The 23,172-nt window shown below is 41.1% G+C and overlaps 1 protein-coding gene across 1 annotated transcript in view; it reads right to left on the reverse strand.

Annotated features, from left to right (window-relative positions):
* The window catches only part of LOC116911550 (thrombospondin type-1 domain-containing protein 7B), an 852,321-nt gene that overhangs the window by 531,750 nt on the left and 297,399 nt on the right, over positions 1-23,172 (reverse strand). Inside the window, exon 3 of the mRNA XM_032915540.1 lies at positions 16,231-17,041. Within this exon, the coding sequence (XP_032771431.1) occupies positions 16,231-17,041 (811 nt within the window). The remainder of the gene's footprint in view (positions 1-16,230; positions 17,042-23,172) is intronic.

Here is a 23,172-nt window from a genome sequence, read left to right on the forward strand (position 1 = left end):
AGGTGATATCAGATGAAGGTTGTATCCCACGTGTCATTGTTTAAACTACATTTAGAAAATTTAGAAATTTAGAACTTGACATTAGAACATTTAGAAGATAAAGAGGGCAGCATATGTCAAGAGAGAGGTGGGGGGAGGGAGGGAGGGAGAGAGAGAGAGAGAGAGAGAGAGAGAGAGAGAGAGAGAGAGAGCATGCTGGGAAGAGAGAGACAAAGGCTGTGTACGACCAAGTTCTAGAGGGAGAATAGAAAGAAACCCTGCCCCCACACCGTGGTTTGGATGCCCAGGTTCCAGATTTTCTATTGATTTTGTTTATCAACCAAATGCACGGCATGTTCCCTGACAGTCCAAGCAAAGAGATCCAGAAGTCTATTCAACTCTTTCAAGTCATTTGTGGTTTTAGAAAATGGCTTTCCTTTTCCCTTTATAAGAAAAGGTTCAGGGCCCCGGGAAGTGGCTCAGTCAGTAACACCCTAGTAGAACAAGCATGAGGGCCCAAGTTCTATCCATTATGTGAATTCAGGGATGGTGGTGAATGCTTATAATCACAGTGCAGAGGAGTGGAGACAGGTAGCAATCAGCAGCTTGCTGGCGAGCTGGCCTCACTGAGCCAAGGAACATGGACATGCAGGGTTGCATTAAGCCTTGAGTATTTTGTAAAAGACCCCGAATCTCTTGCTTTATTTATATTTTAATAAAAGGATTATATCTCTTTGAATGCGTATTGGTCTGGTTTAGATATAGCTTTTACAAGATTGTATCCCAAGGTTAAATTATTATTATTATTACTATTATTATTATTGTTGTTGTTGTTAAATATTATTTAAAGGCACCATATCTATTCCCATATTGTAGTTTGACCTGTGAAATTCCTTGTAATTGGAACATCATAAATATCTGTACCCTGATGCCTGCGTGCAGTTAGTCTCTGGTCTACTGGGGTTCACTATCTGCACAAGAAAAAAGGCAATGCGACATGATCCACGCACTCCCCACCCCTAGATCTGTGCTGACCTTTTGTGTGGGTGGAATCACCCTATAAACAACAGCACACAATGAACACTCCTGCCTGCACCGAAACGGGAATCGATCCTTTCATAGAAGGCCGTGTGCCTTTTTAATGAAACAGGCGTAAGCTGAGGATTCGTCTCTCCAAGTGGAGATGCTGTGATAATTATGCCCGCTTGACATTTATAGATCATGCTGTCATCTGTAAATTACCTTGCAAGTACTCAGCTGTAAAGGGAATCGTTGCAACTTAAAAACTCCCCTAGTTTTCAGCCTCCTCTGGAAATGTAAGGACATGTTTATGCTTACAGATTAACAGAAGGTGTTACAAAATAAAAGTCATTAGTGAGGTACCTTAGGTCATTAGCCGTGCTGTTAGGACTGCTTTAAATCTACTAAATATTTTTTAAATAAGAGGGGGATAAAAAGATTCTATAGCTTTCTAATAAGACTAAATAGTTCATCCAGATGCCCTTAAGTAAACACAAACCCACAAGTCCCATGTCCACTGCAAGCCTACTGCCTACCTCCATTTCTGTCCTCTAGAAGTATCATTTTCAAACTGAATTATACTATTTCATGCCATGTCTCATACTTCTGTTAAGTAGCAATGTGTTCATAAATAATATACAGTAGTGCCACAGACTTTTAAATATTTGCTTAAATATTTATATTTATATAGTCATATATGTTACTCTGTCTATTCATGATGAGAACACAGAAGTGCTCTAGTTAAATTTAATTTCTGAGTACTGTTCTAATACACAGGATTGTTTAGGGCTCCTTTCCTATTGGGGTACTTTTGGTTACACTTGCTTTTCTTGCCTGCTTCGACAGGATGAGACACAGAACCTCTGTGCATATGTTGGTACTGAACAGACATTGCAGCGGCATGCGGACTCAGGATGTAAAGATGTGCAGTGAGCATCAAAGGAGCTTGGGGGGGGGCGAGGAGAGTGAGAAGAGAAGTCAGCTGCTCCTGTGTTAAGGATTCTACAAAGCCAAATGTCTGGATTTTTTGGGGGAGTTAGGATGTTGTAGACCAGAGCTGAATCCCATCTTTATCTCTAACCCATCCCTGAGTTGAGTCCCATCCCTATGTCTAACCCATTCCTGTGACTATAACACAAACAAACCAAACCAAACACTCATAATATGTTTGTAGTTAACCACTGTATCACCCACCAAGTAAGAATGCCACCAAATAGAATCTAAAACCTGCGACAGAGATGTCCTTTCTTTGCTCAGCAACTATAATATCGCAAACTACTTCCGTGTGAGAGCACGGTACTCAGGTCAACCCGAATCATTATTTCTAGACCGTGGTCTCTCACGTTTGGCTCTAGAGTGAGCCGTCACTTTTTCTCTTTGAGATTAGACCTGTGGTTTGCTTCAGCAAGTAACTTGCACATTCTGATCAGAAGCATTGGCATTTTTTTCTTTCTTGTCTGCCCTCAGTTTTTGGTATTTTCCAGATTACCAAGGACTTGTTGATAACACAGACTTCCTGATCTGTGACCTGGCCCATACAGCTAGGGTGACGAAAACTCCCTTAATCGCCACACCCTGTTTCTTAGTGTATCTATGAACATACAAGTTCACATGCCCAGAGAATATCGCACATATAGTTAATGTAAGAATCCCATTATGAAGATCCAAGCGGGCAGAGAGTAATGCCAGCCTCAAAGAACAGACAGAAAGTCGAATGGGATTTGAGGATAGCAGAGGCTGTAATGATACAGGTCCACAAGCAAAGGAATACAGAAACTTCCAGAAGCAGGTAAAAATGCATGTTATTTCCCTAAGAAACTCCAGTCCTTTCCTCATTTTAAGATTTTAAACTATCTTTAGACTCTAGTGAAATTGTCTTCCAATCCAATCAAATTTAAAAAATGGCATCATACACACAGATGCATATAAGGGTAGAACAGAGATCCAGAATAATACAGCTTCACAGTTGTATCAGTAAATACTGTTGGTCTAGAAATACATGGTTCTCATCAGAAGGGTAGACATCACCATCAACTGACCATGCAATGACCAGATCATTTCCCTAGAGTCTTCCCCAATCCTAACCTTTCAGTTTGCCTTTGTCCAGACCAGTATGCCCCATCCCTAGCTTTAGGTATAGAGGGATATGTGCATGCATGTGTGTGGTATGTGCATGTGTGCATACATGCATGTGTGAGTGTGTGCATGTGCATGTGTGTCTGTGTGTGCTCATGTGTGTACATGTGTGTGCACATGAGTGTGTACATATGCATTTGCATGTGTGAGTGCAGGTGCCTATGTGTATTATGTGGCTCATAAATGATGACTAAAGCAACTTTTTTTTTCATTTTTATGAAACCAGAGATACAACTCAGGGCCTTCTGCATATTAGTTAGAAATTCTACCATTAAGCTCCAACACAGAGATTCACTAGGGAAGAGAATACTCTTGCCAACACTATGAATCTCTACTAGACGGTTAGGACCACAGAACAATACTTAACACACATAGCTTGCATTCTTCAGGTACAGAGATTATTTTCTGTGCATGTGTCATTGGAAGCATTCTGTGTGCTAGTTAGTGCCTGTAAACCCCAATGCTTTCAAGGAGCCTGTGTTAAGACAGAATAGGCTAAGCTGGAACAACCGAGAAAGCCCACATCTCAATGTTTTGTCAAAATAACCATCTCCCTTTACCCCAGTTATGTATTTATTCTGTTGGTTTTATTTATGAAAGTCTGTAGCAGGTTGTTCTACTCTGGTGAAGCTACTCTTCTAGCCTCAGCCCGCATTCGTTGTCAATTTTGAAGATTCACCTTCTGGTATACATTTGTGGCTTCCAAGGTCCCCTTCAAAGCAGAAGAGGAGGGAGTGAAATTTGTCTAGGGTCACTCAGGACACTGGCCTAAACATGCTTAATGAAATACTTTCCCATGGGCCAAGGGATGTGAAATGTAACAAACACACAGAATATGCTTAATGCAAAATGTGTATAAATTGAATCACTCCATGTATCTTCCACATAAAGGAAAGTTTCCATTTTTACCTTGAGAGTTTACTCTTGCATTCATTTGCTATTATTTAAACAGGGCTCCAGAATACAGAAGAAAAATGTGTTGTGTTCATTTTGCTGTATTTAACTGGAAATCTGAAAAGTTGCATGACTCAAAGCCTTGCAAAAGTCACAAAATGATCTACTTTGTTAAATCATTACATCCCTACATTTAAATCTACTTCATACATGGTTTAAAAAAGTGTGGATTAAAGTAATTAAAATGTATGAGGAAAGACTTTAATTGAAAACCTTTTTCAATTTTTTTCACTTTGTTCTAAATTACACAATATCAGTTTATAGAATTTAATACCTCCAAAGTAACTTTATGGTCAAAAGGAATTTTTGCAGCAATGAACCTGCAACTAAGAAGTCATTTTTGGAGATCCTGGTGATGCAGTGGGCTATTCCAAAGTATGGCTGCTCCATTCAAGAAACCCTGCTATCCACACAGCAGCAGATTACTCAAATTGTGACATAAAAGCAAGGGAATGGGCACTTCTATAGCTACCAGATTATAACTTGGGGAACATTTGAAATATCATATCATGACAATAACACCAAGAAATAAAAATGAGAATGGAGAACTGTGGTAGGACCAAGGAAAGACAGACCAGGAGATTGTATGCGATGTGTCTATTTTGCTGACTTGATACCTGCCTTCTGTTAGGCACACAGGAACACACACACCCAAAATATGTTGAGGATGACAATTTAAAAGAAAGCCTGCATGCACCAAGGTCCTTGCAAATTTGAGAGAGTTAAGAGCATCACTTTAAATCAATGGTGATCAATATGTATGTAGGTCATGACTCCGAAATAACACCAGAAAACATAGATATTTAGGCTATGGGCCATAAAAGTAGCAAAATTACAGTTACGAAGTAGCATAAAAATAACTTTGGCTGGGGATCTTCATAACAGGAGGAACTGGATTAAAGGGTCATGGCATTAGGAAGGTTGAAGAACATGGCTGCAAATGATCCTCACTAGCCACTATAAGATTCTGACAAACCCAGGCAACATTGCTGATGCCAAAAGTTGCATGCTCAATGGAGTCTGATATAGCTGTCTTCTGAGAGGCTCTGCCAGAGCCTGACAAATACAGAGGCAGATGCTTGAGCCACCCATTGAACTGACAAAGGGGTCCCATTAGAGGAATTAGAGAAAGGATTGAAGGAGCTGGAGAGGTTTGCAACCCCATAAGAACAACAATACCTACCAAGCATAGATCCCAGGGACTAAACCACCATCCAAAGAGCACACATGGACAGACCGATGGCTCCAGCTGCATATGTAGCTGAGGATGGCCTTGTTGGACACCAATGGGAGGAGAAGCCCTTGGTTCTGCCAAGGTCAGACTCCCCGGCCCCCAGTGTAGGGGAATGTCAGGGCAGGGAGGTAGGAAGGGCTGGGTGGTTGGTTTGGGGAACACTCTCATAGAAGAAGGGGGATTGGGATAGGGGGTTTATGGACGGGAAACTAGGAAAGGGGATAATATTTGAAATGTAAACAAATAAAAAATATCCAATAAAAAATCCAAAAAATGATTTTCACAATAAAGTTATGTACAGAACCTTCTCAACACTTTGTAGAAGGTGATTTCCACAATGCAAAGTGACTTTAACTTCCCGAGAAAAACACTTAGGGTGACTGGAAGTCTTTTTTTTTTTCCTGAGACTTTTTGAATATTGTTTAAACGTTCTTTCTTACCAAATTAACCTGATGCATTTCTCACTTTAAAAACATATTGACCTAAGTAAGCTCGCTGTTTAGTAACCATGCAACACTGTGTGGAGTGCCAAGCTTTTGACTCTCTAATGCTCAATGAAACCAAACCATAAAAAAATTCCTCTTAATTTCTTATTACGATACATACAATTTAAATTTTTTTCAGTAGATAATAAACCCAGAATCACCCTGCAATGCTGAAATAGCAGTACGAACTTCTGTTTTATGTGCTACTTGGCTGCTCCTAGGGAACAGAGATTGCTCTGTAGACACAGATGCAAGTGTGCGGATATACTGAGGCATTAAATTCTCCAGAAGGAATATCCTCGCTGTGATATCATAGTACACTGGAATGGGTGAAGTATTATGATCATTTCCTGTCACTAGAAACATTATCCGGCTGAGATTTAAAATGTAGTACAAGTTGCAGGGTATAAGAGATATTATCTTCTCCAAATTTCTCAGACAGAATACTAAGAATGACGTATGGATACAGAGTAGGGGGTGTGTGTAACGACGAAGGTGCTGAGGTAAGAAAAAGCCATAAGGACTTCATGAAGAAGAGATGGCTAAATAAGAAAACAGGAAAATGAGAGAGCAGTCACAGCTAAAATTAACTAGCTGCTGACTAGTTCATCTTCAGGGTTTAGTTCACAACCATGAAACTCTTCCTGCTGTTATAAACATGGATTTATTAGATGGTATGGTTACATTTTAAAAGCCTATTTTTGGCTTCACCTTTGGGTGACAATGGTTAGGTCTTAGCTGAAATCCTTTCCTCCACATCAACCCCTCTCCAAACACATGGAGAAGGAAAGAAAGTTAATCTTTGCGTTACCCCTGCATGGCACTCTCGGAGACAGAATATGGGCAGAGTCTGCCTAACTGCCCGCCTGCCTCTCTCTCTGTCGCTCTGTCACTCTGTCTCTCTGTCTCTGTCTCTCTCTGTGTTTATGTGTATGAGCCTGTCTGTCTCTGTCTTTCTGTCTCTGTGTGTATGTCTCTCTTTTTATTTGTTTCTGTCCTCTATCTCTGTGTATTTGTCTAATCTGCCTCTCTGTCCCTCCCTCTGTCCCTCCCTCCCTCCCAGTAGTATAACAATGTCCCCCTTTACTCCTTTCTAGAGACTTTAATCATTGCTACCTGTGAATGTTATTTTTAATGATCAAAAGTACTTGGCCCAAGTAATTACATTTGGAATCTTGACGCATTAATGCTGCTGTGAAGGAAAAAAATGGGAATATCTAACATGATTTGTATAGATCTCTCTTTTCACTATATGTCTAGGAAGTTATTCTTCAGAAGACATGCTTACAATAATACAATAATAAAAAACAGGCTCAAGAAGTCATACAGTAGAAAAATAGATGTTAACAGACATGCTGGAAATGAATCTCAATCAATAAAATTAAAATTAAACTGACAAGTGAAACACCATGACTAGAACACATAAAGCAGGGGCAAGGATTTCATACTGGATGGCATAGGAAGATTAAAAACAGTTATGTAAAGACAGTGAGCATTACAACAACTTCTAACTGCTCCTATATCTGTTGAAAAGGCTACCACAATGCTACATCAGGTGAGGAGAAGGAGCCAGGGCAATGACTAAACCCACAAGTGGTTTCAATGGAAGGGCAACAAGAAATACTCCACCTTTGAGAAATGAACAGACATCCAAATACAAGAAGCATGTAGAGCTTCAAATAGACTTGACCAGAAAATCGTCTCTCCGTGTAATGTCATAGTCAAGGTGTCCAAATACAAAGCAAACATGGCAATATGAAGAAGTAGAAAAGGAAATGCCAACTTACATAAAAGGACAGTAACAATAGAGCGATAACAGATTGCTCATCAGCTCTCAGCAGAATGAATGGAGTGATATATTTCAAGCCCCAAAAGTAAATAACTTCCATCCAATGTTTCTCTGTCTAGTAAAGTTATCTTTTAAATTTTATGAAGTAATAAGGCTATTCCAAGATGAAAGCGGTTCAGGACATCCATCCAGCCCTGCAAAGCACACATGAACAAATGTTGTATCCTGAGGAAGAAAACCACCCCAACGATTAGGTAGTAAAGAATCGATTCCATGAGAGGAATAAACAAAAGAAGAGCTAGGAAGAATCCATCCTTCCAATGTGGTAAACTAGCAAATCTCTAATTCTAAGAGGTAGGGAGGGAGAAAAGATGTCACCAACAAACAAAGCAGAAGTGTAGGCAACCTCAGGGAGGAGTGTATTCCCACTCAAAGGCACATGGCCCCTCTTTGTCTCTTAAAAAACACAATGTAGCTTACTCAGTTGAAAAATCAAGGTACAGAAAGAACACGAAATTGGGTCCTGGTAAGGATTTAGGAGGAACTGGGGGAGCAGAACAAAATGACCAAAATTTATTGTGTGAAAAAAACTTAAATATCAAGGTCCAATTTTGTTGTTTTAAAAATATTTATCATGCATGCATCACTGACAAAAGAGAAGTAAGGAAACAAGTGGCGAAGAAGAGGAAATAAGTGTAAATGTGAGGGAGCTGAATGTCTTCTCAGCTGCATAAACAAGTACCGAGGCATGAGCCATTGCCGAACAATAACGATGGGTGATTCCTGCCCTTACCCTTCTTCCAAACTAAAGGCCAACACGAAAACTGGTCTCTAAGTGAGCTCGGTTTCATGATGTTTGCCAAATATCCCGCCCAAGAGAAAGAGGACTAATATTCACAGCACCTGCAAAACACTCTCCAAAACCTTGTTTATGTCCAGTACATTAAAAATTAAATTACATTAATATGGATGAGGAAGAAAAACAGATCTGAAAGTAAAGATATAGTGAAAAAAAATAACTATCTTCCACTCTTGTTCTTGGTAACTCAAGAGGAAATCATAGGCCCTCGGGAACTTTCCAAGAACAAATGGGTAAAACAAGGTGTGAATGCAGTCAAGGTTTGTTTATGTTTGTTGAGGAAGAGGGAGGGGAAATGTGTTTCTAACTAGAGTGGAGACACACATAAAAATAAATAAAGTAGCAATTAGATCTGAAATTTTGAGGTGATGGTTCTTTTTATAATCCTGAAATATATCATCCTTCAGCTGTTCCTCTCCAGAGATATCATATGTATTTATTCAACTAAAGTGGTTTGAAAATTTTACGGTCCAAATGAGCATGGGTCTTAAAAGAATGCCCAGACCAAATGTTTTCTGGATCAAAATAAAAGTTAAATAAATTCATTTGAGTTTTACACACACACACACACACACACACACACACACACACACACACACACACACACACAATCTATTGGTTGTTTTTAATGAATACACTTGCTTTTTCTGTAGTTCCTTTGTTTGTTTGTTTGTTTGTTTGTCTGTGGTTTTCTTTGGTTTGGTTTGGTTGGGTTGGTTGGTTTGGTTTGGTTTGGTTTGATTTGGTTTGGTTTGGTTTGGTTTGGTTTTGGTTTGGTTTGGTTTGGTTTGATTTGGTTTGGTTGGTTTGGTTTGATTTGGTTTGGTTTGGTTTGGTTTGGTTTGGTTTGGTTTTGGTTTGGTTTGGTTTGGTTTGGTTTGGTTTGGTTTGGTTTGGTTTGGTTTGGTTTGGGTTGGTTTGGTTGGGTTGGTTTGGGTTGGTTTGGGTTGGTTTGGGTTGGTTTGGTTTGGTTTTGGTTTGGTTTGGTTTTGGTTTTGGTCGTGAAGTCCTGGCTGTCCTGGCACTTGCTCTGTAGACCGGGTTGGCTTGTACCTTCTAAGTGCTGTAATTAAAGGCATACACCTCCACTGCCTGGCTAAGGCTAATCAATGTTTTTGTTGAGACAGGGTTTCTCTGTATAACTCTTGGTATCCTGAAATTCACTCTCTAGACCAGGCTGGCCTAAAACTCAGATCTATATTTGTCTGCCTCCTAAGTGCTTGGATTAAAGGTATGTGCCACCGCTGCCCAACTCCTATTTCTTAACACAGATCCACCTCTACTCTGGTAATAAAAGGTAAAATAAAGACAAAAGAACAACAGACCTTTCCATTTCATCAGTTAAGGTATTACAGAAATCCAGTAGCCATTTATAGAGAGAGGACTGACAGGCTATCTGACAGGAATTTTAAAGGGAATGATGGAAGTGGAAAGACAGTCTCATCAGAATAAAGGAGAAAAAGTAGGAGGTGCGATGAGACCATTAAAACCAAAAGATTTGGAGAATGGAGACATGGCTCAGTGGTTAAGAACCTTTACTGCTCTTTCAGAGAACCCAAGTTTAGCACCCAGCACCCACACAGCAGCTCCAACCATCTCTAACTCCAGTTCCAATGGATCCCACATCCTGTCCCGGCCTCTGTGAGGACTGGACACACGTGATACACTTTCACACAGGCAAGTAAAAGACCCATACACAAGAAAGGAAATAAATAGATCATTAAGAAAGACAGAAATCCAAGAGGGGAATTAATGATTGGGCCCAGGACAGCTGGGAGAACCATGCCCTGCGTCTCTGCTGCAGATATGACGTGAAGGGAAAATCGCTGGGGGAGTTTATTGAAGGACAGGGCGGTCGATGTGATGGCCAGCAAAGGGCATCCATTAAAGCTGTGTCCTAGACCGAGAAAGTGACTTTCAGCAAAGCCCTGCAGGAACCGCATTACAGAAGCGGAGACAGGTTTTTCCTATGCCGTAGGCACAAAAACTAACAGGTATCACAGTCAAAATAGATGAAATGCGACACTCCTGACCCTGCGGCCTTCCAGAGACCAGCAGAAAAGCAGCAGGACTGAAGCCAGACGCAGAGGAGAGTAAAAGCAGATTTTTACATTTAGACAAAGCACGTGGATTAGGAGAAACGTAAAGGTTCACCTAGGGGACCGTGATGTACTGTAGCATGACATGGCCAGGGCACTGTAACCCTTCTCCACAGCTGTGATCACCTACATTAAGACTGGCCTGTTGATATTCCATCATAGGAGAGGGAGGACTCACAATCCCCACCCCTCCCTAAGGATTGAGAGGCAGTTGATGGTTGCTGTGGGAGGAAGGGACATTTTTTTCAGTGGTATGGTCACAGGTAAGTAGCCCAGGCTGCTGTAAATAACCCATTACCCATTTCCTGCAGTAACTGTAATTAGACTCATGGAGTGAGAGAAACAAACAAAAACCGGACATGAAGGTTGAATGTGGATTATAGAAAGAGCACAGGAATCATCAGGAGTAAAGGGAGAAGAGTGGCAGAAAGGGAGGGTGCAAATGATCAAAATGTACTCTACACATGTGTGAAAATGGCTTTATATAACCAATTCATAGTTAATTATAATTAATGCACGACATATATAAAACTAAAGAGGAAGGGAGGAAGGAAGAAGTAAGGAAAGAAAGGCACTTCTTTGGGAAGATGTATTTCAACCTTTCCATCAAACTCATGTGAGACAATGCCAGCACAGTTTCACAAGTAGGGAAGAAAGAAGACAGCTCTGTCACCCAGAAGGGTGAACGGCTTCCAGTGGCAACTCTCTGTCTCGGCTGTAGAAGGTGGAGCTGCAGAAATGCCCTTACTAACACCATCCTTCCTAGCAGCTTGATCATGCCATGGCAGTACATGAGGCCTCTCAGAACCACGGATGATTAAATACAACGAATGTTCACGAGATATGATTTCATGACATGATGTGGAGAGGGCTGCTCTTGTTCAATATGCTGCCTTCAATGTTAAACAGATCTCGGGAATTTCTGGTGTCCATCAAGGCAGAAAAGGGACTTGGACATAGAAGTAGCACAGACGGACAAACAACCATCCTTCTTAGATCCATCGTGAAGTAATGTTGAAAGGCGATTAACTGACCCCAAAATTGGAGAGGCAAGTAGCAGAGGAAAACAAAACACAGCCTTTTGAAGAAAAAGCAGAAGCTGAAGTTAGCCCTGCAGCCATTCCAGAGCAGGAAACTCTAACAGTTGTCGATCAAGGGACAGTGTGGACAGCTAAAAGCTCCTGGAAGACTTGGCCCCTAGGACCTTTTTCCATGAATGTTGCCTTTCATGAAGGTTATCTCAGATACCTCAGAATTAACAACGGATAGAGAGAATCATAGCTCCAAGAATCACAGGGAGCATCCTATGGGGCAAACACTAAAATTAAAGGGGCAAACACCTAGGCAGGCGTATACACACACACACACACACACACACACACACACACATACACAATTCCTTGGTAGTGTAGACATTAGAATTTCTGGGTTTGGTGGCTAACAGCCTTGCTCAAGATTCAGTGAGAGGCACTCTTTCAAAGGTATGAGAGTTAACATCGTCCTCGGGCCTCTGGGTGGGCAGAGGCATGTACAAATACCACTCACACGCTATCATCAACACCACTGGACTAAGTCATGACTAGCCCATTAAAGAATGTTAGTGAACACTGGTAATTGAAAAGAAGTTAATCAGAAAAACCTACATGGGATATAATGTCAGCTCTGTGACATTCTGAAAAACCTAAGTTGGAAGACAATAAAAGCAACAGTAGCCCCCAGGACACTGAAGGAAGAGAGTGAGAGTCAGTCATGGAAGATAGTGCAACTTTCTAATTGTCCAATCCATGGTCCATAAGAAGATTGAAGTCAGATGCAAGCCCTGGGCTCTAAATGTATTAATATTGGCCTTAGTTCAACAATTACCACCAAGTGCATGGTGTGTTTATACCCTTAAATTGAGACTTAAACTCCTGTTTAAGCATTGGGAACTTTGAGAATTGACTTGGGCATGAAGGAGAGATTAGACTTAACACTCAAACAAAGGATCCTGAATATGCAGCCTTTCCTCCTCCTCCTCTCTCTCCTCCTCCTCCTCCTCCTCCTCCCCTCCTCCTCCTCCCCTCCCCCTCCTCCCCCTCCCTCCTCCTCTCTCTCTCTCTCACACCAGGACAAGGAATAAAGGTTGGCAAGAGAACCCTTATGAGGAAACAAACTGATCCACTTCTTGATTCAGGGCTTTCCTACCTCTAACCACAGAAATGAACCGACTCACGTTACAGATGCTAAACCATACTATCTCTTTATGGGAACCCTTAGTGAGGCTCACGGTACCATAACAGAAGTGCAATGCACTATACATATCTAAAGAAACAATGTGGAAGCAGGAGATAGGTCTTAGTGTTTAGATTACTGACTTCTCTTCCAGGAGACCAAGTTTCCGTTCATTCACAGCACACACATGTTGGCACACAGCTGTTCATGGCTACAGTTCCAGGGGATCCCTTCACACAGACAAGAAGGCACACAGAACGCCTATACACATAAAATAAATTTAAAAGATAAACACAAAATGGAACAGAATATTGGTAGTAATAGCTCGGGCTGGAAGCCACAGAGTAGAATATCAATCAAGTTCTGGTAGTAATCTTTCTAAGAGATTAAACACTAAAACTGTCATGAATCTGCAAGAACAAAAGTCTAATAAAACAATAATCCTATTTATGGGGGCTCTACCTTCCTGCCTTAATGATACCTACCCCCAGACCTTCCTTCATTCCAGGTTAGATTTTCAACATATGAATTGAGCAGGGAGACAAAAGTATTTATTGTATAATGTAGTTAGGACAAGGGTATCATCCAAAATGCAAACAAGCTTGGAACTGATTTAGAATAGGAAGAGGCATCTGGGAACTCCATGCTGTGACTCTACACTAAACTGAAGCCCACTATTAAAACTAAAGCCAATCTGTCACCACACGGGATGAAGGACATCAAGGAAACAGAGTCTTCTAACTGTAGCACAACCAATACACATGTAAACTCACAGAGACTGTGGCAGCATGCACAGGGCCTGCATGGGCCTGCACCTGCTGGGGGCCCTAGCACTGATAAAAGTGGTCCCATGCCTCCTACCCCTAACCCAAGTAATAAACACCTTCAAATGAAAATGAGTTTTCTCCAAGGGAATCTCTCTGGGAAAACAAAGCACTAAGGGTAGGAGCATGCCTAGCAGTAGACAGCCTACAGAAAATGCATCCAAGGGCTTATTTGGAGAGTCCTCATTTCATAATGTGTGTCAGAGCATCAGGGACCCTCTCTCTCTCTCTCTCTCTCTCTCTCTCTCTCTCTCTCTCTCTCTCTCCCTCCTTTCTCCCTCTATTTTTTCTTTCTTCCTTTCTTTTTACCTAACAGATCCTTTGCGTGTGTATTATAGCTTTCAATTTTGTATTTGTATGGGATTCCCGTGTATGAGAACATATGTGTCTCTGCATCTACATGTGTTTCTCATCCTTCTTGTTCTTTTTTTTCCTGTTTGGTTAGTACTATTCTGACTCATTCGTTGTGTATTATTATTATTATTATTATTATTATTATTATTATTATTATAATTTTTAACCATACTCTGAATATGTTGTATCAAAAATGTACTTTCCTTTTTTAAATATCTTAATTTTTAAAATTTTTTATTGGCTGTTTTGTTTATTTACATTTCAAATGTTACTTGCCTTCCCTGTTTCTTCTCCAAAAACCCCCATCCCATCCCACCTCCCCTTTCCCTGCCTCCACAAGGTTGCTCTCCCATCCACCCATGCACTCCCCACTCCACTGCCCTAGTATTTCCCAACACTAGAGCATCAAGCCTTTACAGGACCAAGGGCCTCTCCTCCCTTTTATATATTTTCAAAGAAGAGAAAGAATAAAACAAAAAGAAAGCTGATAGATATATATTTTATTATATACATTTTTATTAAAAAGATTATTTTATCATATTGTCATTTCCAGGCTGAGCTGTTACTAACAGTATTCTGTTTCATTTCTTTTTTTAATCTGTCTATTTCTTTTATGTTCATTGGAAATTGTGTGTGCATTCCTGTCTGTGTGGAGGTGCTGGATCCCCTGGAACTGTAGTCGGAGTCAGCCATGAGCTGTCAGGTAGATGCTGCAAATCAAACCATGAAACGGCAAGAGAAGAAGTCTAATAAAACAATAGTTCTACTTATGGTTGCTCTACCTTAATGAAGCTTGCCTTAGAGGTTTGTTTGTTTTCTAAGAAGAAAGAATAAGAATGCTGGTTGGAAGGGGAGGCAGGGAGGAACTGCGAAGGGTTGGTGGAGAGAAACTATGCTCAGAATATATTGTATTAAAAATCTAATTTTTTTATGAAAATATAAGGTATCTCCTGGACCCCCATGGTAGAAGGAGAAAACTGACTAGTCCTGCTAGGGATTGTCCCTCTGCCCTCTTCATATATGACACATACACATGTGTGCCCACACCTATGAAGTGCCATGGAGAACACACCACCATCACATTACCACACAAGGGAGGCCTCCTTTGTGATCTCAAGAAAGAGGCACTGATGATGGTGATTACGGCTGCGAATAGCATTGCACTATTTGGCGATTTAAATATTATTGGGAGGTATCTCGATTGTGTGTGTTTGAGGGGTGTCAAAATTTACTAACACCTCCATTTAAGTAGCAGGAACGAAAACGAACCACATTTTCAGCATGGTTCTATGAGCTTATTCATGATGTCTTAGTCTACATATTTAAAGGAATACGTTTATACAATTTTGATATCCAAATGGTTGCTTTTAAGAGTTTATTCCCTATACAGAAAGAAATTTTAATTATTGCTCATGTAAGCATTTATTGTCGATTAAGCAGTACTAAAAACTAAAGCAGACTTGGGTTATGTTCTAACAATATTACCCGTATAAAATCATATTCAACTCAGACATTCAAGAATGTCTCTAACGGCAGAAAGTGTAGTAGAGAAATGAAAACAGAAATAAACTTGGAACACCGCAGGTGCCTTGTTAAAGGCAGGGAACACTGACATATTTATATCTCAGCTCTGGGAGCAAAGCTGATTTCTTAGCATAAAAACCATTTAGTTCTATTATGATAGTCACTAAAGTCCTCTGTTTATATTTATGGATATTGGGATGAATCGTAGAAATGAAAGACTTAACTTTTGTGCGATGGATGGTGCTAGTAACCACACAAGAATTTAAGGCAGGCGAGTGGCTAAGTGGACGAAGACACTTGCTGCCAGGCCTGAAAATATAAAATATCTCCAGGACCCTCATGGTAAAAGGAGAAAACTGACTAGTCCTGCTAGGGTTTGTCCTCTGCCCTCTTCATATATGACATATACACGCACACGCGTGCACACACACACACACACACACACACACACACACACACACACACAGGTCAGAGTAGGAGAGGAAGATGGAAAAATACAGAGACGTATAGAGATCAACACATACACAGAGGAAGAGACAGACAGACACAACAAGAGAAGTGCAACAAAAGTTTAAAACATTGGCTGCTTACACCGTGAAATGTCTGACGTTCCTAATAGAAGTGGAAAATTTAAATGGAACAAAAGCTTTTAAAATACCAAATTACAATCATTTTCTCTTTCTAGGGATCACAAAGAACCCTTACGGGTGTGCTCATTACAATGCCCTAGATAAGGAAAGACAAGCAGGGAGGACATCCTACCTTAACAGGGCGTTTCTTCCATCACTTCTGGTACACCACACCTGCCTGGTTTGGAAACCTATCTCTATAGCCCCAGGCTGGGAGTGGTGCTGTGCTTTGTAACTCTGATGTGTTAGGGTGACTTGCTCGTTTGAATCAGAGCTAAAATCCTGGACATTGCTTCCGCCGAGCTCGGCTTCCTTAAGGTGAGGGAGTCTACACTTGCTCCATGGTCCCACCTTAAGGCTGAAGGAATATTCCTCTTTCCCAAGAGGACAGGAAATTGGAGCCTCGCAGGCTCTGGACTCAGTGAGATTTGGGCACTGCAGACCTCCATACAGAGGGGGTGCGATGGCCACACGAGTTCTATGCTGCAGCTTCTTCCCACACCCTTCGGGGCAGGTGGACCACGGGGAGAACTCAGATACCACACAGTCCCTGGGGCAAGGGATGAGGCAGGCTTGCTCTGCGGGAGGCTGAGGAACAAAGTGTTCACAGATCTCACTGGCCACCATGGTTCTGTTGAGCTTCTGAAGACAGCGCACTGTCCGGTGCTGTAGACCGTGCTGCGCGGTCACGCATTCCACAGCCCGAGGCCTGGGCTCTCCTTGGGCCCCAGGAACCAGCAGGCAGCGGTGCCAGTCTGAAACCTCCCACTGGAACAGGTCACTGTGCCAGTCACACACGCGGAAACAGCTCCTTTCCTTCGGAGGTCGGCTGCTCTCTTCACAGTTCGACATGGGACTGGTCCACCCTTCTATGTGAAAGCACCACACGGCGCGACTCTGGGTTCCGCCTGGTCCGCAGTCACCTGCACACCTTCCCCAGGGACCTGAGATAGGAAAACAAGGCTCTCCATCATTCTTCAGCTCTGGTGGAAAGAGAAGTCTGTCTACGTATTTCATGACACACGCACTACAAAAAATCACACATTCGGCGTGAAATGGAGGCAATATTTATGGTTGAAGGTGGACACTCTGTCTCAGTTTTAAGATTGTGGAAATCACCTTCCATCCATGATCAGAAATTCTAACCAGTAAAACTCGCTTGACTATTATGAAGTTTATTTCCTTAGTCATGTAAAGTGGAAAAATAAAGAAAGTGCTAACCTGTAGAGGTGTTCTAAGGACCTGTGGTACTACGTGGTGCCGAGAAAACATCATCTTACAAAGGATCCAACCATTAAGCTGTGTTCCCAAGCCTTTACATATAACTCAATATTAACCCTTTTAAATTAGTATTAAATCATCCCAGCTAGGCAATTTTTCAGTAGAAAGTCTAGGGACCGGAAAGATGGCTCAGCCCTTAAGAGCACTGGCTGCTCTCCAGAGATTTACATGGCTAATCTCAAGCGTCTAGGATTCCAGTCTCAGAAAATGTAAAGCTACCGTCTGACCCCACGCACCAGGCAAGCACACAGTGCATAGACTTACATGAAGGCAAAATATCCACATTCACAAAAATACTAAGACTAAAAATATTTTCAAAAGAAATAGCCTGCAACTAAATTTTTTTTTTTTTTTTTTTGTTCTTTTTTTCGGAGCTGGGGACCGAACCCAGGGCCTTGCGCTTCCTAGGTAAGCGCTCTACCGCTGAGCTAAATCCCCAGCCAACTAAATTATTTTTAAGGTGGGATTTTCACGTTTCCAGTTCTTCAGCTTACACAGCTCAAAAGAGAAATACATTTTTAAAAAATTGAAACATGGTGATATTTATTTTTACTTTCTAAATAGTTGTCCCCAGTTTGGGTTAGCTTTTCCTGTGGTTAATTGCAGGAGAATAGAGAAATCTAACACAAAGAGCAACAATAAGAAAGCATATGGTATATGCTTTGACTATAGAAATTCTGTCCCTGGAAATGGAATGAGTGTTTGGATTTTTTTTAATTGAACATTTAGTCTTTTTAATTAAAACTTTATATAAAACACAACACAACACACACACACACACAATCAAATTAACTAGACTTGAAGTGATATTTTATACATTTAGAATAACCCATACTGAAGCTTTGGATTCACATTGGATTCTACACATTTTTTGTTGTTTAATATACTTTTGGTACTTACCTTACACACACACACACACACACACACACACACACACACACACACACACACACACACACCAGTCAAAAGTGGAATTAGCTTTGTGATGTCACTCATTACTCAAGTAACTATTACCTGAATTTAGTCCTATCTTAGTTTAAGTATTTAAAATGAAATACTACTCACTTCTAAAGACACTTGGTTTTTCTGTGTGGTGCAGGTTAGCCTTGAACTCCTGGGATCAAGCAAGTCTCTCCCTCTGACCTTCTCTGGCCTTCTCTGCCCCTCTCTGCCTCTGTGCCCCTGTGCCCTGTGCCTCTCTGCCCCTCTGCCCCTCTGCCCCTCTGCCCCCTGCCCCTCTGCCCCTCTGCCCCTCTGCCCCTCTGCCACTCTGCCCCTCTGCCCCTCTGCCCCTCTGCCCCTCTGCCCTTGCTTCTGCATCTGCCCCCTCCTCCCAAATAGTTAGAATGACTGTGAAAACCACAATGCCGGACTGGTTTTGATTTCTGGTAGGGTCGAACTCCAGGCCAAGCTTCCAATCTTAGCTTGTAAAAGCAGACCCTTTAATTAATGAGTTTCTGAGTAAAAAGAGAAATATCTATTGAAGAACATTTTCTTTTCATCTTGTCTGCTTAGGCAAGATGGTGTTAATCAGCAAAGCCTCTCTCAAAGTGATGAGGCATTATATGGAACCCAGAAGACATCCTCAGAGCACCAGTCGTATTTTTCTTTTTCTTTTCTTTTCTTTTCTTTTCTTCCCTTTCTTTTCTCTCTCTCTCTTTCCTTTACTTTTCCAATTTTTTTTGAGTCAAGGTCTCTCCTGGCCTAGAGGTCTCCAAGGAGCCTAACCTGTATGGCTTGCAGGCATCCGCTGCCTTCCCAGACCTGGGACTATAAACATACCACAATGGGCCAGTCTTCTAACATGGGCTTTGGGGATTGAACTCAGGTCCTTATGCATGCAGGACAAATACTCCCCCCAACACCCCCACCCCCGAGCTGCCTCTCATCTTTGATCACAAGGACAGAAAATAATCTTGTGTTATAGCAAAGGACAAAAGTAATACATGCTTCCATTTTCCTTACATATGCAACCTGAACTTGTGGTTGTTTAGCAAAGTTAACTACACAACTTATGCCCGCCAGGAGGACTCTGAAGATCATTAGGGTACCCTGCATCCAAGGAAGCAGAATAATTAACACCAGGTGGGAAAGAAGACACAGTTATCCTATTTCTAAGTCTCATAGGCCACTCCAAACTCAGCCTAATCACTTCATGGGATCAATTATACATGTCAGTCAGTCACATGTTTGGGACCAGTCATAAGCATCGCAGGAGTGCCATCACCTATGTATCCCAGAGAAGTAGGCTATCTCCATTTGGGTTGCCTACTATGGCAGAGTTTGGCATTTTAGCAGAAAAACAATATCTCATTACAATATTCTTAGTAGTTCAGTTCCCTCTCATATCTATACTTGGGGTCTATAAGTCTAGCATTCATGATAACACTGTGTTCTCAAGCTATGGTCCCAATACTGCCTTCCTCTATAGAATAGGTCAACACAGTGAAGGTTCATTTTATTCACGTGAGAAGGCTTTTCTTTTTCAGTAAGCGAGATGTTTACTCAGCATCATATCCTGGAGTTTGTCTGCTCACTTCTGGCATTTCGTCCCAATATTTCCTAACCATGACTACACTTAAAAGTGGCTTTCTCAAAACTAGTTGACTTGACGAACTGTCTTTAGTGTTAGACTCATAAGCAGCAGGCAAAGCTGTAGCGTGCAAATGAAGATACTTGCTAGCTAACAATTGCCTGCTGGCTCTGGAACCTTGATGGTGTGCAGCTATTTCATTTGAAGATATTCTTTTTCTACGCACTGTTCACTGGGTTGACTACTATGTTAGTTTCTATAAAAACATCCACTCCATATGGAGATATTTCAAAAAAATATATGATGGTGGTAAAGCTTACATATAAAATCAATCATGTAAGATATTAAAATTAGAGATTATAAAAGGAAATATTTTGTAAATTACCTTGGGATTTAAGAAAAATGACCATGAGGGAATCTCTATTTGCTCAGGCATTAAATACAGTCAATTCTCCACGCAAGATTTTTGGTGTAAATTAAAGAAAGGAAAGGAAAGTCAATTTGTTATAACTCAATCTTGAAAAGGCTACTATTAAATTTCATTCAGTCAAAGCATACTATCAAACAGATGCTGAACTTTTTAAAATGTTTGACTAAGACATGTTCTTATCCTTATAATAGCTTTCCAATTAAAAGTCCTTCAGTTACCTTCAAAAATAAAGGAGCTCATTTTTTTGTTAGTTGAATCTATTGATACCTTAAACCTTAAAGAGGGCCATTCTTGTGAGAGCTTTTACATCTTTCATCAACACAAAATGGTACTAAATAACATCATTTTCCCAGGACAATGAAAGTTAAAATGTAACTATTAAAAAGCATGAATCGCTACAACCAGAGACCTGACTCCTGTTACAGAGAAGACTGCTGGTTTGTTCATGTGTATTCCTTGGATAGAACTAGAACCGGTAATAACGTTTGAGGGTCTGCACAGCTGCACAGATTCCATCTTCTAGGCGGGAAAGTGTGTGTGTGTGTGTGTGTGTGTGTGTGTGTGTGTGTGTGTGTGTGTGTGTACACTGGGCAGTTTATGTAGAAAGGCTGAAGCAAATGTTGAAGCTAGACAAAAACAAGCAAAGAAGAAGCCTGTGCAAAAGCGAGTCCTGTGCGCTTGGGACAAATGAAAAACCAATCGTACACAGAACACACAAGATCAGGCTCTGGGCAGGTGGCCTGTAGTCATTTGCATTTCTCAAGCATGAGTAAAATAAAGGCTTCATGGTTTATTCAGTTTTAGTCAGCAATGCACTTTTAGTACCCATGAATGAAAATCACAGACCTGAGGGGTTTTGCAATTCTGGGGAGAAAAAAAAAACAAACAAACCAAAACACATACATTTATATGAAATATGCCCGATATGCTTTGAGATATATTATAACCCTTGTCCACGTTCAGACAAAAAAATGAAAGCTGAAAAAATGAGCAGATTAAAAAGATAATATATGAAAAAAATCAAAATCATATTCAGATACTATAACTAAATGATAGACAGAAACTCATTTATATATATATTTTTTTTTAACATCAGGTCAGTAACTGCACATATTTTTAAATGGAAAACAGGCAGGGAGTCATGCTGAGTTTAGTTGCTAGGACAGTATTTCTCTAAACAATTACTTTGTCATACATCACTCTGGAGAAATATTTTAAACTAATACAGGAGTAGAGGTGTTACTGGTTTTTTTCCTGTTTACTTGGGCCAGTTTAAATGAAGCAGTGGTGGTCTGGTTAACTTCCTGTCACGTCTGTGAGGTAGAAACAGGTACTCCTGAATGAATTGCTAGGCATTAAAGTTTATTCATTTATCTACTTATTTATTCTTTGGAAATTTCAAACAATTCATTTTGATCTTATCAACCCCAGCTCTCTCTTTCCAGTTCCTCTGAGTCATGCCCCGTGGCATTCTCCTTGCCAACCACTGAGTCCCCTCAGTGCTCTCGCACTTTCTGCAGCCATTCGGTGCCAATAGTTCCCCGTCTAGGGCTGGTGTGCCTGAGAACGTCCCCAAATACTGCAATGTTGACAGATTTGATTTTATAGAGGCTTCGCGGATGTAACCACAGAAGCTCTGGGTTCATGACTGTACCCAGCCTGTTATGTCCAGGAGATAGCGTTTCACTCTGGTCCTCCCTGACCATTGGCTCTTACAATCTTTTTAAGCCCTCTTCTGAGCCCTGTACCTGAGCCTTAAAGGGAGACAGAGTTGTCCGCTCCCCCTTCCCCCCGCCAGCCCCCTTTTTAGCTTATCACACACTGTGCTTCTTTTCTTCACATGGACCAAATGTTGCAACAGTTTTAAGTTATAACGGTTTAAATAAACAAATTGAAATCCTGCTTCCAAGAGAGTAGTTTGGAGATGGAAGAGTAACAGGAACTCCTGGGCCATTTTCAAATCTTTGTCTCTGTGAGTTCCAGGCTGTTCTGCCCCTGTTTTGGCTCCCTGTGCCGATTTGTCAGTGCTGTAACACAACATTCCTCGGCAGACAGAAAAGGGCTGGCAGATTTTATTCCCTTAATGAAGTTACTCTTAACTGGATTAGTTTAAATGAATGAATAACCCGATCGAAATCACCCTGTTTTGAGACAGATTGCTGACGGTCTAAATTTAGGCGTGGCATCTGCTCCAATCCTTGCTCTACTCAGAGACAACTTGGGACTCTCGAGGTCAGAGAAGAAATAAACACAATCTCCACAGCTTTGCAAGACGCTTGGCACTGACTGAAGCAACGGCCCTGATTTAATGTCATCCATGCGATCGGAAGAGACGTTTGTTTTATTATTCATTTCTCCCAGCCGCGGCTTTTATTATCCTGACATTGTTTTATTTTTAACTTGGGCAACAGGCTGGAGGAGTGACATAAATGATAACGTAGGGTTGAGCATCTTAAGCAGATTATTTGTGGATAATTACTCGGCCCGAGCACTCATAAACCTCAACATCATAAAATCTGACATAAAACAACGCTGACTTACTTGTAAGGTGCTTTGTTGCCAAGAAGGAGCTGAAAACCTGTGGAAGAACTTTCCTTTCTGATAAAGGCTCCGGTGTCAGTAATAAAAGAACTAAAGTAAGGCATCGCCTATATGGTGGACGCTAGTTACGAAACCCCCAATACTCCTTAAGACCTAAGAGTTCATCCTCTTACAACAAGTAGTCAGCAGCTACCTCATGGAAGCGAGTATTACAGAGTCTACAAATATAAAATTAACAAGACATTAGCTGTCTTTTAGAAAATCTGGTGCTAAATTCATTAGCGATCTGT

The sequence above is a fragment of the Rattus rattus genome, chromosome 10, assembly GCF_011064425.1.
Source record: "Rattus rattus isolate New Zealand chromosome 10, Rrattus_CSIRO_v1, whole genome shotgun sequence".
In the NCBI taxonomy this organism is placed as follows: domain Eukaryota; kingdom Metazoa; phylum Chordata; class Mammalia; order Rodentia; family Muridae; genus Rattus; species Rattus rattus.